General features: G+C 34.4%; 1 protein-coding gene across 1 annotated transcript in view; it reads left to right on the top strand.

Annotated features, from left to right (window-relative positions):
- LOC148651130 (lysophosphatidylcholine acyltransferase 1-like) overlaps nucleotides 1-11,522 on the top strand; it is a 65,382-nt gene extending 53,860 nt beyond the window's left edge. The window contains exons 9-14 of the mRNA XM_088601038.1: nucleotides 284-366; nucleotides 715-840; nucleotides 2,185-2,338; nucleotides 3,068-3,166; nucleotides 4,054-4,195; nucleotides 5,260-11,522. Coding sequence (XP_088457164.1) covers nucleotides 284-366; nucleotides 715-840; nucleotides 2,185-2,338; nucleotides 3,068-3,166; nucleotides 4,054-4,195; nucleotides 5,260-5,420 — 765 coding nt within the window. The 3' untranslated portion in view covers nucleotides 5,421-11,522. The remainder of the gene's footprint in view (nucleotides 1-283; nucleotides 367-714; nucleotides 841-2,184; nucleotides 2,339-3,067; nucleotides 3,167-4,053; nucleotides 4,196-5,259) is intronic.
- The last annotated feature ends 6,895 nt before the right edge of the window (nucleotides 11,523-18,417 follow it).

Genomic DNA, 18,417 nt, shown 5'->3' with positions numbered 1-18,417 from the left:
CTGCAAAATATGATCTACAAAGAAATTCAAATTATCATTTTTTTATTCAGGCTGGATTTCTGTTTGGTTAACTCGAGCCTCTGACTTGACAGGGTGTTCTCCTCTACACCATGGTTGCCAGCTCTCACATTATGAGATAAAGTTGGGTTTTTGGCTATATTAAATGAGCAGAGCCCAAAGTAAAACATTTGCATGCCTGGTTTCAAATTCCCAGTAATTTAAACCCCGATTTATATTTGGTAATTACAAATCATTTCTATACTTTATTTCTTTTTTGATTTAGTACCTACCAATCTACACTCCTTCTGAAGAGGAGAAGAAGAATCCTGCTTTATTTGCGAACAATGTGAGGAGTGTGATGGCAAAGTAAGTCACATGCAGAAATGTAGATTTGCCTTTTTCTGCATTAGCAGATGCAGAGATCTAATCGCTAGGTATTTTCCTCTTACGTTCCTTGAAATGATCTCACAGATGTCCACCTTGCCTTTTTACTCAGCACATTTTCTGTGATTTTTTGTAAGTGGTTATTTACTTAATGTAATACAGTGTATGGCTGAATACATTGTGGAGACATTTGTTCCAGTAAGTGCATTTGTGGGTACTGCAGTATGTATTTTTTGTTTTGATTAATGATGACCTCTTATAGTACTCCTGTGTTGGAATTGGAAAGCCAATGTTGTCTTTCGGTATTATCATGGGGATGTTTTGATTCAGGGCTTTGGAGGTTCCTGTTACAGATTACTCATTTGAGGACTGCCAGCTAGCCATGGCTGAAGGCCAATTCAGACTTCCAGTGGACACATGCCTCTTAGAATTTGCAAAACTCGTTAGAAGACTGGGGTAAGTATATCTTTCAAAAACACTTTAAGATTTGTCTTTTAGGTCATAAGGCTTGGTCATTTAGAGTTTGCATTTAGAGTTGGGTTCCACATTGATAAGAAAATTATATCTTCAATAAGACGTTCATAATAAGGGTCATAATAAATGTTTTGTGTACTGGAAAGTTATTTTTAATTTGCTCCCCAGCCAACCTTTAATTGGTGTATAAAACACACTTAAATAAACGTCTTGATCTCAGTTCATTTCAGTTTGTCATATGCACAGGTGCAATGAAATGGCTTATTTGCATGTATGCTCCAATACAAAGACATTAAAGGAGTCACCAAAAACTTAAACACCGAATAGCAGAGGTAACAACAACAAATTAAATAACATGCCATTGGAAAAAAAAAGTCAGACAAGCAGTGTCAGGAAAAAAAAATCAGTGTGAACCAGTGGTAGGGGTAGAGTTCAGTAATCTGACAGCTTGTGGGAAGAAGCTGTCTCTGAATCTGGAAGTTTGTGCTTTTATTCTCCTATAATGCTTACCAGAGGGAAGGGGAGAGAAAAGTGAGAAAAAAAGTGAGATCTGTGGGTTTCAAGGGGATGATGTCTCGCAAGTGTGCTGCTGGTAAAGATGTTGTCTTTGATAGGTAGTGACTCACCTGGGTGAACACTTATGCAATCCATATATCTTAGTCTTATATTTTTCATTCCTGACATTCTGCTACTTTCCCCTACAAAAGTGTTCAGTTTGAGCATTTTAAGGTTTGCTTAAAAATAATGTCAGTAAAGGTATATCATTTGTTTGAAATTCAACAAAATTAGATATCATTGGAAGAAGGTGAATACTTTTGTAAGGTACTGTATATGTAAAACAATAATATGAAGATATTTTCATGAATAACTAAGCATATGTCAGGAAGACAGTGTAGCCAGTATAGGACCTCTAGTGCTGTGATTTAGTGGATTACAGTTTCATGCCCAGAACAAAATTAAGATCCCCTAATAATATGGATGTTGAGCAGCCCACTGCTTTTCTATTGATTGCTTGATTGATTGATTTTTTTTCATATTTTCTTGAACCTGCAGGTGTTGGCATTGTATTCTTTTGAATATTTGTTCCTGTTTAATTTTTTTAAACTTCCTTCTTTCCCTTTTGGGCTCAAATACACTTTGCTCCTGGATTTAAAGTCTTGAAAAGCATTCCAACACATTTGCTTTTTATTTGCACTTTTTAAATTTATTTTCTCTGTTTACAGAGAACAGCACATAGTGTAGTATCAGTTGCTGCATCCTTGCCAATTATACATGCTTAATACACATTGTTAGAATGAAAAAAATAGATTTGGAATTTTCTTTTAGATTAAAACCAGAGAAAACCGAGATGGAGCTTGAAGAATATGGCAACAGGGCAAGACCGTTCAAAGGCGAAAAGCTGAACATAGAGGACTTTGCCAAATATTTAAACCTCACAGTCTCAGATACATTGAAAGACATGTTCGCACTCTTTGATGAGGTAGGTCTTCGATTGCAATTTAACAATATATTGGTCTTTCCCATATTCACATTTATAATGGTAATTTTATTCACTGTTGATAGTTGTAGTAATCACTTTTGTGCTGTAATTCATTAAACGGTTCTGGAGATACTATAACCTTCTCACAAACTGTTAGCTCTGACATTAGAAGTGTGACTTCTGTATTTTAATTTAAAAGGTGCATGTAAAAGTTGGTTGTGTCTTATTCATTTAATTTTACTTTAATGAAACCTTGAAGACTTTTTAAATACAATCTGAAGTGTTTGTGCAGTTTTGACAAATAATTATAATTTGTTCACTAATTATGGTTAAAATATGTGTACTAGACAGAAATATAAAATTCCTGTGCTGTTCTTCCTGAAGTTTGACGCAATATAACCTGCAGAAGTTTTCTACATACCAAAAAATTAAAATTTTGTTGACTATCCAAAAGTTTTGGGCTTCTTATATACCACTTATTGTGAAAGTTCAATTTGATTACTGTAGGACAAGTTAACCAGCTGTGCCACTGAAGCTTTTAGAAAGGAATCGATGGGATTGTGGTTAATTCAGTTAACAGTTAACAGAAACAGTTTCCTTTTGTTTTTATCCTTTTTTGTACTCTTATATTCAGGTTTTGATGATATTTAAGATTTATACATGCTGTATTATCACAGAACATGTATCTGTTTAAGGATTTTCTTTCTGTTTTGATTACATTTCTTTCAGGATGCAGATGGCAAAATGGACATTCGAGAATATGTGATTGCCTTATCTGTAGTATGCAGACCATCTAAAACACTGGAAACAATAAAACTGGCTTTTAAGGTAGGCTAATGTATTTTAAACTACAAGGGGGTAGTAATGCATGTGCACATTGCTGTTGAATCGTTATTTATAAAGACACACTGAGTATTTGCAAAAAATGAATTACATGGTTACGGCTTGTTCTTTCCAGACAGAGAACGGTCTGAATAAAGTCTTGTTCTTATTTTGCTGTCAGTAAATTCTTTGGGGAGTTTCATTGTAGAATGACTGTAATGCCTATAAATGTATGTTGTTCACAAAGAAATTGAAGTTCTAATGCTTTTTTTAAATGTAAGTTATAAAGCATTTATCAACTAATTGTGACTAACATACTAGCAATAAAAAGGCTTGATGAATAGGAAGAGTAGAGGATGCTTAAGTGCTTAAGATGTGCTTTATAAGGATAATGTGTACAAATATAATAGACACATTAAGTAACTCATATCTTTTATACCTGACAATAAAATATTACTTTTATGTAGATAGGAAATTACTGATAAACTATAGTTGACTGATTTGATTTGTCACCAATTTGGATCTCTTAAGCATAGAGCATACTGCAGCACAGTAAAAAAATTGATTTTCGATGCTTTATTAAACTTGATTAAACTTAACAGACTCATCAAACAAATTTGGGCCACAACAGCAGTTTCCTTTGACTAAAACTGTGCAGCATGCTGTTTATCAAATATTATTTTCTACTATTTCAGTTGAAAGATTAATACTATTATTTAGTTTTATACTTTCTAGTAATTGTTATAATGTTAATATCATTATTTATGGTGGACAACATTGCTTTTGCAATTAGTTTTATAATTACTATACATAAAGCTCTTGCAAATGGATTTCTAGGTCAGTTGAAAAAAAGATTTTTTTAGCTATTTTTTAAGATTCCCTTTTCTCAATAGATGTTTGAGACAGAAGAAGATGGGCCAATTACAGAAGAAGATTTAGCCTGCATTTTAAAGACAGCTTTAGGAGTTTCAGAACTGAATGTAGCAGACTTGTTTTGCGCTATAGACATTGAAGAAAGGGGAAAGATCAGTTTTGGTAAGAACTGTAAACATTTTTTCCCCATTATAAAGGAGTCATTGTCTTGCATAATCTCTTGTTCTTTTAAAGTTGATGTCTTCAAAGAACATACAGACTAAATGCATCTTGTCTATACACTATATTGAAGTTTTCTTACATTTTAAAGGTACATGGTTTTCCTTTTAAATTGAGTTAAAAATGTGTCCATTGAACACAAATCTTTACCCCTGAACACAATCACATGTTAATGAATACTCAGTGAATATACTGATTAAATTTAAAAGTGACCCCCGGGGATATCTTTGCTAAGATGATCCTGGCAGACTACATTTTTCTACTAGGACTCAAGCTCAAGTGTTCCCACGGGCAGCTAAGGAAGATGCAGTTTGTTTAAAAGAACTTTTAAATCAATCTGAAATACCTTTTAAACATTTTAAATATCTTTTCACACTTAATAAAATAAAATTAGTAATTGGAATATCCATTGAGCTTAGTCAGTGTACATGAATACGGATTTAGTTTACAGTAGCTGGAATTTTGTGCTTGCCAAAGTAACAAAACTAAAGACGAACTCCATTAAATAGGACAAATTAAAAGTATTTTACTGACAGGTCTGAAATGGAGATGGAATCTAGTATAAATGCATTTAACCACTTAAGCACAGGCAAAGAAATACAGATACCTGAAAATGTGCACAAAGCAAACAAGATCTATAAATGTCTTTAGCAAAGTGTTTATTAGTGTGGGTATTAAATGTGCACAAAAGAGAGGTCAAAATCAATATCATTTGTTCTTTATTTCACTTGCTGAAAACATTTAGCAAAACAGATGACTCTCGATATTCAGGTGTGTCCTTTTACAGATCATCTTAAACAAAAACATGTGGAATCCAATGAGAGAAAATACAAAATATTTACTGTCCTTCAATTAAATAAGTATTTAAATTATGCTCAAAAGGTTTGAAGTTCTAGCTGCCGTCATTTTAAATGATGGCTTGGTATTTAAAAGATTAATATAAATGTATCAATTTTATTGTTAACATCTTTCTCATTAATCTTGTGTGTTATATTCCCTTTTGATAGATGATTTTAAGAATTTTGCGGATCAGCATCCAGATTTTGCAGAGCAATACCTCTATCCAGATCAGGCAGGTTTTGAGAGCTGTGCCGAGACCCCATCAACAACACTGGCCAATGGTTTCTGCCCAGACTTCACTCCTGAGGATCTGAAGAAACTTAACTGAAAGGTTATTGTAAGAGCCCAAGTCTGCTCTCCTGGTGAGAGAAAATGGCTTAAGATTGGGGTGTGCTACACGGTTAGTCAGACGAGTGAGGGTTTAATTTAACTGTGTGAACATGCTACTTCCACCTCTTAGCTTGTATTTATTAAAATTTCAGTTGTTTTTTCTTTGCTTTTTGCTTGGGAGAGTTACATGAAAGCCTCAAAATGTGAATGTGCTTCATCTGTGAAAGAATATTTGAAGGGAAACCAAGCACCTTTGATTTTGTTTTCTTTCCTTTGTTTTAATTTGGGTGAAAATTGTAACATATTGACTGTGCATGTTTTAAACAAAATTCTAATGGAAAGATGAAAACGTTAACGGTTGTGATTAGTGAACTTTGTTCAGTGAAATAGTGTTGTATTCATTTTGTGAGATGTTTATTTTTTGTGTTAGCTTAACTATTGCTTTGAAGCAGCCTTTAAAAAACAAAGAAAAAGTGTTTGCATAGGATGGTCTTGGGAATGTTTAGTTGGAACAGTGTTAGACTGATAAAAAGAAGAATCTGAAAAACCTTTAAGCACCCATAAAGGCACAGTGCAGTAGCTACTGACTACTGACTAGATTTTAATGATTGGTAAGATATGATAGGTAAGGCAAAAATAAGATACCGGTTACAAGCCAGTTTAATTGTGTGCTCAGGGGACCAGCAATTTCTAAATGAAAAACAAACAAAAAACATAACATTACATGGAGAGACATGACCAAGGTAGTAACAAATACTTCTGCATTAATATTGTATGTAGATACAGTATGGGCATGCACAAGTTCATATAAGAATGCATCAGGTTTACACACTGAAGCCTTTTTTTGGTTATCAGTACTTTAGTTGTAATGTACTGGTAGAGATAATCTTGTTACCTTTTACTTAAATATGCACAGATTTGCTTTCAAAAACTTAAATGCTCAGTGGACCAAAAACTCTAGACTGACTGAATGAATGGTTATGTATGTTACAGTCAAAGACTACAATCTGAACAATGGCAACTGACAAAGAAAATGAGAGATTTCATATTGGATTTTTGTCTTTTCTTTTACCTGTAACACATATACTGTACACGTGTGGACCATGTACTGTTGGCACAAAGGCAAAACAATAAGTCGGGTTTTTGTTTATTTCTAAATATTATAAAATCATGTTAGCTTAATATTTTGCCCGCCTTCTTCAGGCCTTACAGTAAGATTTGAGATATTCATCCAACATAATAGCTAATAGTATTCACAGTTAAAAAAATGTTTTAATTGGATTAGATTATATTTTTACAATACAGCTCTGGCATAGCGAACGAAAAATGCGCATGCTAGCAAAACACTGTTACTTTTTTAAAGTACAAACTGTATCTAAAATTGAAAGAACACAAAAGCATTTTAGTTTTAATTTATTTTCTGTGAAATATTTACTTTTGCATTTCGATTCCATTTTGTAATAAAGTTTCATAGCAATGTACAAAATAACACCTTGAAAGAAAATCTAAACTAAGAAATATTGGTGGGGTTTACATGCGGAAGTGAAAGTGTTGATTTCTTATTTATCACACCTCTCAGCAGATTGCATTTGCATATTTTTGTGGTCTCATAGAGAGAGAAATCCTATTACAAATTGAAATTATGCCACAGTGAAATGCTAAGGTACTCCACGTCGGTTCTGTGGACAGCAGATGTTTGCTGTATTTACATAAGGATTTCAGCTGTAAGTATGAAGAAAAAGAAAAACAGTACAAATAAAACTTATCAGTACATGAGTGTGTCTTTGGAAGAAAGTTGTTATTTTTACCAGTATGGGAATTATTATACCCGTATAATTGCCTAATAGTAGTCTATCAATGCATATATTATGTGAAATAGTATGTATCATAAAATGACATTCAATAGGGGCAACAACAATGTTTGAGAAAAAAAATCAATAAGTAATGATTTTGATAATGTCATTTTAAAAAATCATGCACAAATAATGGAGAGACCATTTGAAATTCCCTTTTTAGATGCACCAGATTTTAGTGCTTGTACTTTCTGTAGCATGAAGATTGTGCATGACTTGTGCACATTAGTACAACAATAGCACATGCCAGGATTTTCTAAACAATACTGTATGTAAACCCAGCCATTGGCATCTGTTCTTTCACAAATGTAAAAAAGGTATCTAAATATGCTGTTTGAAATTATTTACTCATGAAGTGTTCCAGCACCATCAAGAAAATAATTTAGGCTCTAACTGAAGAAAATTCTTTTGTAAGAAAAGTGACTGTTGATACCCTCCTCTCTTTTTAATGCAAGAGCTGTACTTCATGTTGATAGTTTTATCACTAAATCAATTTGAAGATTTTCTTGGCATGTGAAACATTTTCTAATCACCTGTAGTTTTCAAACAATCTAAAATAATCTGATTGTTTCATCTTTCAACTTTTAACTGAACACTGACATATACCATTAGATGTGTTATTATCACTTTACATAAACAAATTCAACGATTTTAAACCAAATTCAAAACAAAGTCACAGCTAGTTATGTTACATGTCATACAATCTTTTGCATTGTTCTGGTAATTAACTTGCATTGACTGTACTGTTTATTTCAACAATTAAACTGAGTCAGTAGTTAATGCTACGTACAATCCCAAATATTTATTTTGGAGTAAACTTCCTTTTACTTCTCATATAGAGGTTGCTTAATATTTCAGATATCATCAAGTCATTTTCAGTGCTTTGCTTTGGTAATTTGATTAATATCAGTGTCACATACTAAGAAAGAGAAGCATAAAGGAGAAAAGGGTTGAAAAAGTTATGCCTTGAAACAATAGCAACTCTGTCTTGGGCTCTGTTACTATCCAGATAGTCTGCAATGTCTTATTATACCCTCTGTTATCGTTTTGGATGTTGTTGTTTACACTTATTACACATTATACATACACTATTTAGAAAATAATTTCCTTATTCTTCATCAATTGAAATTAATGTATGTTATATTGCAGCTTTAAGTATAATTGAAAAACATAGTTGTTGAGGGTGTATAGTGCCTACATGTTCACCTCTTATTATCAATGTTAATATCAGCAATATTGAAAGCACTTGTTGAAAAGAGTGGAGGCTGTGCAGGCTTTGATTTTAAATATTTATTGAAAGAAGCATATGGTTTTTAGAGTGAATCTATTTAACTTTAAATGGACAACTAAAAGTCTCCAGATTCTGAAGCAGCTTGGTTTTTAGACAAATCTGCATAGGTATTTTTTTTTACTGTGAATTCTGTAGAGCACAAGTGGTGTTCAGTCTGTAACTTACTCTGAGCACTTTTTTATTGTTTAGTTTTATCTTGTCTTGTAAAACCAGATACTTAACCCAAAGAAATGGCGTAATGTAAAAAAATATTCATCCTTCTAAATACCTTGGCAAAACAATAAAAAGGTGCTCAGTGTTGGGGAAAAAATGTGAAACAAGTCACAGGAAAACCTAGAAAGATAATCTTAAAGTCCCTTGGTATATCAATATGCACCATCTAATGTACTTTCTTTGCTTTCCCTTTGAATTATACATAAAATGTTTTCTAATTGTGTATCCAGATTATTTTTTCACATGACACTGTTCAAGCAGTATATTCTTTTGCTCCACATGAGACAGGGCTACTTTTGTAATGCTTGTTTACTTTGTTTGTGGAAAGCCTTAAAATGGTAAATGCAAGTCAATGGCTGTCTTTGGAGCCTCTGAAGTTAGTTTTGTATTGTGTGTTTATAAATTGTGTGATACAAACAATACTCTCTTGGAAAGCGGTGTGCACAAAAGACTTACACAAAAAGGAGATGATGTTTGCATTAGTCTTTTAAGTATTATATTTCTGTATATAGCTTTTGCAGTTAAGTGGTAATATTCACTTAAAGTGTTTAACCTTTACATTCCACTGTTCCACTGTTTTCATGTTCATGCTATTAAAAGGCCTGTAATACTTTAGATTGCTTTTTATTTTTCAGGGAGAATTGTTGATTGATCCATGCAGGTGAAAGAATACATTCACATATGCAAAACATAAGAAAGTTTGAGGTTTTAAAACATTTATTTCAGCGTCAAACATTAAAGTCAGTCACTTATAAAATCTTTATAAAACGGTAAAAGAATAATGTTGGTAAAAAGTTTAAGCTTTTTTCTTCTTCATACTTCATACTTCTTCATACTCATACAAGATGGCAGTTTGTCTTACTGTAACACTTGATTGCACTTTTTTGCACGTAGAAGGCACAAAATCAGCCCACAGTGGATGAATTATCTATACTGTTTATCTTTATGTAAGTCTGTACTGTGTACTGAAGCTATATTTTATTAGCATTTTCCCCATGATGTTTTGTCTAGATCTTCAAACAAGTCCTTTTAATATATAATTTAATATTCCATGTGCTAGGTATTATGGGAATTTCATTGTAAATGAAGAGACGAACAAAGACTTGTGTTCCAGCAGTTAAAGCTGCTGATTTTAGACTCTTGCTGACTTCATGCTTCCCTTACATTACCGTTGTAATATAATGAACATTCTTGTGCATTTTATTATTATTATTCATTATTATGACAGTGATATAGTATAGAAAAACATAACAGAATGCCACCCATTTGTGTATTCCTGATAGAATTGTTGTCATTAATAATGATAAAATGTGCTGTAACATCCTTTTTTCCCCTTCTTGTACACATATACGAATTTGATTAACTTTTGTAACATGTTTACCAAGGAATTCTTTACTTTGAGGTTCCTGTTTAATAACAGTAACTGTTCTTTTGAAAATATTGCCCTACACTGACTTAACCAAAACGTAAAATTATTAAAATTTTTAAACTTAAAATATGAATATTTCAGTGGGTTAGATGAGGTAATTTAAAAACCTTAGAGTTATTTGCAGGGTTTATGTGGAGTCTGAATTGATTTCTTTCAACATTTTCCATTTTGTTTCCTAAGACCAAAAATGTAATAAATTAACATTCCTGTTTTTTTTCCTTGCATTGTTAAAATGAGAAATAATTACATCTTCCACAGTTGTACAGTAGTGGTTTGTCTGTGTGTGGCCTTGAATTGTAGATATTTCTACTCATGACAGGTCTCAACGCTTTTGAAAATGTTTATAAAATGTGGACACTTACAATTAATACTTAATTGTATGACTGTAAGCTGTTTTGTTTGATAAGAAAAAGGGGGTTTCTTATTCCATTGAAAGCATACAGATTAGATCTGTTCAGATGTGTACAGTATATGTATGCATACTGTACAATGTGTATATATTACTTATACAGTATATGTACACATGTACTGCCACACATGTACAGTATGTATGCATTCTTGAGATATACAGTAGATGTATCTGATTCAGCTTTGACACGTTATCCACACAAACATTTTGAAATGAGATAGTCTTTTCAAAATCTTTTGACAAAAAGAATATATATGTTTTGGATGTTGGTAAAATCTAGTCTGAGATGTAATGCCAATTAATAGCAACTTAGGTGAACCATACCTCCCTATTTATGCATATGTATTTTCCTGTTTCTGCTGAGGAAAAAAGGGATTGTTTTATCCAGTGTTTAATATTTGAACAGGGGTGATTTTTTTACAATTCAGGTTCATTTTCATAAAACAGATCAACTTAATCAAACCTATTTTCACTCCACAATATCAAAAATATCACTCTAAAACATTGAGGGCACTTGAAAAGTAAATCATGTCCTTCAGCTGTTTGTGTTCATTTTTATCATGTTTATTTTGTTTAAATACCTCATAGAGAGAAATGTTTATCTTCCTGCTCTGTTTAACGCGTTATAAAAAAATATTTATTCTGCTGCCCCCTGCTTGCTGTTGTGTCCTACACTGAGCTGAAGAAGAAAGACTCTGTTAACTCGTAATTACTTCGTACAGGTACTTGTCTTTCTGATGGTTTGTGTGTGGACCATAGTGCAGAATGTGCTGTTATTCAGTAGCTTTTTATTTTGTTTTTAATATCTTTGGAGAATCATTGCTCAAGCTACCTTGTACTGTCTGGTCATGACTGCTATGATTTAACTTGTCAGTGTGACTGTAATAAAAAAGAAGCAAACACAATTATCTTTCATTTGTTTTATTTTTGTGTGGCCTTCTTTTCCTAGAACCGTACAGAATATTGCCAAGTGTAACAAGTGGCTTGTTGATACAGATAAAACCAGTTGCATGTGCTAGCTCATTAAATTACCATATTAAATTATAAATTAGAATATTAAGAAAGTTCCAATGTTTTTAAATCTCTATCAACACTGATCTGTGTGGTAAAGAATTTTACAGGCTGCCTTCCAGATTTACTGTAGAATAATGTAGTTAAAATGGTAACATTATCTGCTACTTGTATCTCATATGTTTTTTAGTATCTGCAATTTCATTAACATTGTATAGAAGCTTACAGATTCTGAAAGAAATGTCTTGTTTTTTCAGGTTTTTAGCCTTTTAAGTTTGTGTACTGTCACATTAATGTCAGTTGGACATGATGCAACATTAAAATATGATAGAGATATAGTGGTTCTGAATTAGAAGGGGTGATTAGAAAATAGATGGATGACAGTGACACATCATTAACATCAGTGTTTATAAATGAACTACATATGTACATGTTTAAGAAAAAAAGACATTTCAAAAAACATTTAATAGAATTAAATTTGATTTCCATACAAAGGCTGGAATTTTAGTAAACTCTTGCAAAATATAAATGTAAAACCCCCTAAAAGGCACAGTAAGTCTTATTTTTTACTATTTACTGTTTTTATTATCTAGAGTATTGGAAATAATGGAAAAAGGGAAAAAAATATTTATTTATAGATCAGTAAAATACAAAGTGGGGACTTCTGCTTTGGAAAGGGTTGCTTGTTTTCAGGTTCCTGATTTTATTTGTGGAGGTGCAGTAAAGATGTTTCAAATACCCTGTAACATTACAATTTATCCGTGCTCCTTAGTTGTCATTTGCAATATTGATGTACTGTATCAACATTTGGCCTCCAATGTTTATATCAGGACTGTGTGCAAACCAGGGTATCTTTGTGTTCCATCAGCCACTTCACATTCTAATTTTTCACTGCATTGGCTGTACACTTGGGTCACCGTCATGATGACAGATCTGTCCCTGCCCTCTTTTTTCTGGGAAAGGCACGGTAGATCCGCAATCGTCGGACTCTCAATATATAAATTCTTGATGCACATGATTGAGGTGCATCGTCATGCTTCATTATTCACTGTGGTTGTTGTACTTGTCCCCTTAGACCATTTTGTGGTAAGATGTGCCCTGTACTTGCAGCAAGGTCTGTCACAAGGACTTGACATCATCTTTGGAGAGATAGTTTGTTGTTAAATCAAGAGTATGAGCATCATTATACTGGAACAAGTAATAGGTTTATTGCTCCAACATGCTCCAACGATCAGCTTGAGTTCTTCCTGCACCATTTTACCAACTTCCACCCGTCCCTCAAATATACGGTTAACATATCTTCCACTACTCTTCCGTTTCTAGACATCAACTTCTCTATCAACTACCCACAACTGTCCACTTCAGTTTATTACAAACCCACGGATTCACACAGCTACCTCCTGTACAGCTTATTTCACCCCAACAACACTAAAAACTCTCTTCCTTTTTCACAGTTCCTTAGGTTACGACGATTATGCAGCGACGACATCGACTTCGAGAACCAAGCCCTTGAAATGTACTCATTTTTCATCAACAGAGGATACCCCAGCAGTGTGATTGACAGGGCCCTTGCCCGAGCCAAAAACACCCCCCGGACCATCAACCCGATCAGGAACTCCCGCCGTAACAACCCCATTCCTTTGGTACTTCCTTACCACCCTAACACACTTCCTATCCCCAGAACCATTAACCACAACTTTTCCATCCTACAGGATGATCCCTCCATTGGGGCCCTCTTTTCTGATCGCCCTATGATCTCATATCGCCGACCACCTAATCTGCGTAACCTCCTTGTTCACAGTTCCCTTGACCATCCACACCAGGCACTTTCCCTTGCAACAGAGCTCGCTGTATCACCTGCAAGTACACAGCCACCACCAGACTCATTCAAGGCCCCTCAGGACAATTCCGGATCACCCAGACAGCATCTTGTACCTCCAGCAACCTTATTTACTGTATCTCTTGCAGTAAATGCCCAGCCATCTACATTGGAGAAACAGGAAGGAGACTCGGAGACCGCTTCAGAGAACACGTCAGGGCTGTGAAGATTAAAGATCTCTCCAAGCCCATTGTTTCTCATTTCACCTCTGACGGCCACGACCACTCTAATCTCTCCGTCTGTGTTCTCAAAGACGGTTTTCCGAACTCATAAATCAGAAAGACCACCGAAACTAAAATTATTCTGCAGCTAGGATCACACATTCTCCCTTCCCTTAACGACAGACTACTGTTCTTTTAAATTTTCTCCATTCATTGGAAGTTTCATTTCACACCTCTCTGTACCCATTCTGACTTCACACCTCTTGATTTGGTCTCTCTTTCTGTCCCCTGCTCCCGCCTCTCACTCCTCCTCCCTCCCAACCTTTGTTCTCCCGCTACTTTACCTTTGCCTACTGCCCTGTCTCTCTCACACCTGAAGAAGGCTCCACGGCCGAAACGTTGTGTTGTCTTTCTTCTTTTTTTTCAGCATGGAATAAACCTATTACTTGTTCCTTTGGAGCCTACGCATGCTGACGCAGCTACCCACCTATCATTATACTGTACACCACTGGGTGAAATGTGAAGTTGTGAATGTGAAGTTAATCTGTTATCTGTTGGTAGGAGTGGCCTTCGTCTGCTAAAACATTTATTGCTATTCACTTTTGATGTACAATTTCCTTGCTAGGAAACATTGTATTCATCAATCTACAATAGGTTGCTGCCTATACTTTAGTTTAGAATTCTTTATCAGTCTAGGTAAGGTGAGATGGTATATGTAAAAATGATAGGAGATGGATATGGATAGGTAAGGTGAAAAGAACATGATACACAAGTTTACCTTAGTATATCTAGGTACGTTGTAGGTTAATGTAATGGGTTGTCAGGAGCAGTACAGAAACACATAGTATCAGATGACATGAAGAGGAAGAGAAACAAACATCAGGCAAGCAGAGAAGAGAGAAGAGTCCGGAGGAGTTGGGACCTGAAGCTTGAACTAGGCAAGAGCCCCTACTTCATCATCCAAACCAAACCTGAGTGGAGCTAAGTATTTGAACCTTGATAAGAGAGAGCATGGTATTCTGTTTTAGGGACCTTGGGTTTCCTGGGTAAAAGATACCTCAGTTAGAAATGTCTTTCCTGCTTAAGGTGCATTTTTATGGATAGGGATATAGGCCCCAATTTATTTTGTGATTGCCAGGGTGCAGAGAGAGAGAGATTTAAATGCAGCTCATCTCTTATGTGGCCTCTGTAGGCATTATGAGTTTAATGCTTAGTAGCAGTCTGGGGTTTTCTGGGTGACCAGAATGTTAGGCCTCTGAAATGCCTTGTCTGTAAATACTGTACATAGTGTAACTTATGTGTTGTAGGTTTTGTTGTCTGTAGTGTTGTTTGTTTCCTGTGTAATTGTAATAAATATTTGTTTAACCAAGTATGCCTGGATTACTACTCCTCTCACCAAAGCTGTGCCAGAGAACAAAGAATCCATATTTCTCTAATTATACAGCACCAGCCGCAGAGGTATATTTCTAGAAATCACTTAAAAGTTGGGGGTTATGAATAATTATTTCACTTATTGACTAAACCACTCGGTCAAATCCTGATTTTCAGTTTTGTAACCCCTATTTGTAACACTATTATTAATTATACTATGTTTACAGCATTTCTAGTACTTGTATTATGATTGAGTGTTTTGAAACAGAACAGATTTTGACAAGGCAGAGATTGTGTGAAGTGAAGTAATTTCTTTGAGGAAGCACTGGCTGCTATAATATAGTAAATTATGTGTATTTTTTCCCACAAGAATTGCAAATTAAATCCTAAAATAATTTATATATATATATAATAAATATATTTTCTTTCTGTCAACTTAAGCAATACCTTACTTTTAACGTGGCAGCAAATGTTCGTTCGTAAAATGGCATGTGTGAAGAAACTTCAAACTGGTTAAGGAGAAAACAGGGTCCACTGTTTTTCCAGAACTGTACTGTATGCTAACCTTTCATACCGATCTCAAGACTGAACAGCATTGTTTGTTCTCCTTTCTACTTTGCACTTCATATGTTGTTTAAACCATTAATGCATTTCCTATCTCTTCAAAAAGAAAACAGTTTACTGTTTCTTTAGCGTTCTATTTTTAGAATTTTTTAGACCAATTTAAAAATTGTAGTGTCACTGCTTCATTGTAGCAAAAAATGAATTTGGAAATTATTAGGAATGGCTCTTTTCTGTTCCATTTTTTCTGCTTAGAAAAATACTGTTGTTTTTTTAACTTTAGTCACTATTATAGCATTCTGGTAACCACCATATGCACAGTGATGAATGAGTGGCCAATGTGAAAACAAAAGCAAAGCAGCCTACAATATGTTCTTTCACAAGCTTAAGTGGTTTTAACACTGGACCTAAATGCAGTTGCTTTGGATGTTGCCACAGACGGATGTTACCCTGTATATAGACTGACATGAACATTGTACAGGAGTAATTTGAAACTTTATTTTTTATGAAATTGAGAATTTCCAATAAATATTCACTTTGGTACAGATTCAACTGGTAGAAGGGTTAACAACCTGAACAAGTCTTGTGCATTCAGTGGTATGAGCTGTGAGACTGGAACAAATTGAGAATACTTGCTACGTGCAGTTTACCAGGTCTGTTGCTGAAGGGGCAATCTATCAACAGCTCTCTGAAATAATTCAGTTAGATCTGAGAATCATGCAACATTAGTTTCATTTCTGTTAGGTGTAGCATATCACATTATAATAGTCCTTATTATTAATGCTAACATAAGTTGTACAGTATATTGTATTGGGCATTGCAAAATGTAAAAGGTTTAATAATACTTAATAATAATACTTTAATACTTTCATAATAATATTGGTCCAGTTCCAAAAGTATATCAGGTGGGTAGCTGTGTCAGGATGCGTAGGCTGCAAAGAAACAAGTAATAGGTTTATTCAGGTGTGAGCTCACCTCAACAGGAAGGTTCTATGTTCAGATTTCAGGTCTTGATGTTGTAAAATAAAATGATGTTATCAGATACCTCAATCAAGATATTTTAGACATTCCTGGATAAAGAACAAATGTTTTATCCAAGTGGATTTGGATAACAGTCCAAGCCAAATACAGTAATAATAAGCAAAAATAGTAATGAACTGCAGAACCTGAATCCTTGTGTTAAAGGTACTGCATATTATTTATAGATCTGTTTTTTGAGTAATTGTCTTTCTGACTGGATGTTTGTCTCAGAAAACAAGATATTCTTTACATTATTTTTCTTTTGTAGTGTAAGAGACAAACATATTCTAGTTCCATCTTCTATTCCAGCCATCTACATTGGGGAAACAGGAAGGAGACTCGGAGACCGCTTCAGAGAACACGTCAGGGCTGTGAAGATTAAAGATCTCTCCAAGCCCATTGTTTCTCATTTCACCTCTGACGGCCACGACCACTCTAATCTCTCCGTCTGTGTTCTCAAAGACGGTTTTCCGAACTCATACATCAGAAAGACCACCGAAACTAAAATTATTTTGCAGCTAGGATCACACATTCTCCCTCCCCTTAACGACAGATTACTGTTCTTTTAAATTTTCTCCATTCATTGGAAGTTTCATTTCACACCTCTCTGCACCCATTCTGACTTCACACCTCTTGATTGGCCTCTCTTTCTGTCCCCTGCTCCCGCCTCTCACTCCTCCTCCCTCTCAACCTTTGTTCTCCCGCTACTTTACCTTTGCCTACTGCCCTGTCTCTCTCACACCTGAAGAAGGCTCCACGGCCGAAACGTTGTGTTCTCTTTCTTCTTTTTTTCAGCATGGAATAAACCTATTACTTGTTCCTTTGCAGCCTACGCATGCTGACGCAGCTACCCACCTGATATTCTAGTTATATTTGTGGTAATTTAGCTGAATACCTGGAAATGAAGTGATAATAATGGAAGACCATTACCTTCTGAATATATCATATGCATGCTTAGTATTCTTTCCTTACATTTGTAATGGTGAAGCCAGATGATTCTGTTTGTAAAATTAGAACCTCTTATTTAAAATATTGGACAATATTAACGTTATGAAGCAATAGATTAAGAAAACCTTAACAATGGTCTTTCAGTGTACTTTACATATCCCAGATCACTTATTTTTTCTTTGTAAATACTGAGCTTTGGTACTTTGGGATCTTGCCAAATGTAGAAGCTTTTGTATTGCTATTGACCTGACTCTTGTGTACTATATTTTTCGCTTGCTTAATGGCTCCACCTGCTGGGCTGTATGCTGTAAAGGATTTATTGAACTGTTTGGACCAGATATACAGTTGCTGGTAGTAATTAATGTCCAAAAGTATTTTGTGGCACAACGTGTGTGTAAGCTGAAATCATTTTAATAATAAGTTTAGTAATACCTTTCAATAGACTAAAGGAAATCTGTATTGAAAGCACGCAAATGTTCTTGAACGTCACAATGAAATTGACAGTCAATCTACACAACTTCCACTTTAAATAAACTTCCTATCCTTGTTTATAATTTAAATGATCCGTCATCAAGCCAACATTTAGGACTTTTTTACCTTTTCTTGTTTGTGACTCTTGACAATGCTATTGAAATTATGAAGAATATAATTATTGAAATACCACTAGGCATTATGAGTTAGATTAATATGATTTAAAAACCTGTTCTATTCTTGTCTTAGGAACGTACTGTATATTGTGTGAAAAATCAAAATATGTATGCTGTTTTTCTACCTAGAAAAAAAATCAAAAACACTTTGCATGGTTCATCCAGACATTTAATTTGTATCACAAACCTACTTCTTGAATTT

The sequence above is a fragment of the Lepisosteus platostomus genome, chromosome 12, assembly GCF_059453375.1.
Source record: "Lepisosteus platostomus isolate fLepPlt1 chromosome 12, fLepPlt1.hap1, whole genome shotgun sequence".
NCBI lineage: Eukaryota > Metazoa > Chordata > Actinopteri > Semionotiformes > Lepisosteidae > Lepisosteus > Lepisosteus platostomus.
This window is presented reverse-complemented; position numbering and strand designations above follow the sequence as displayed.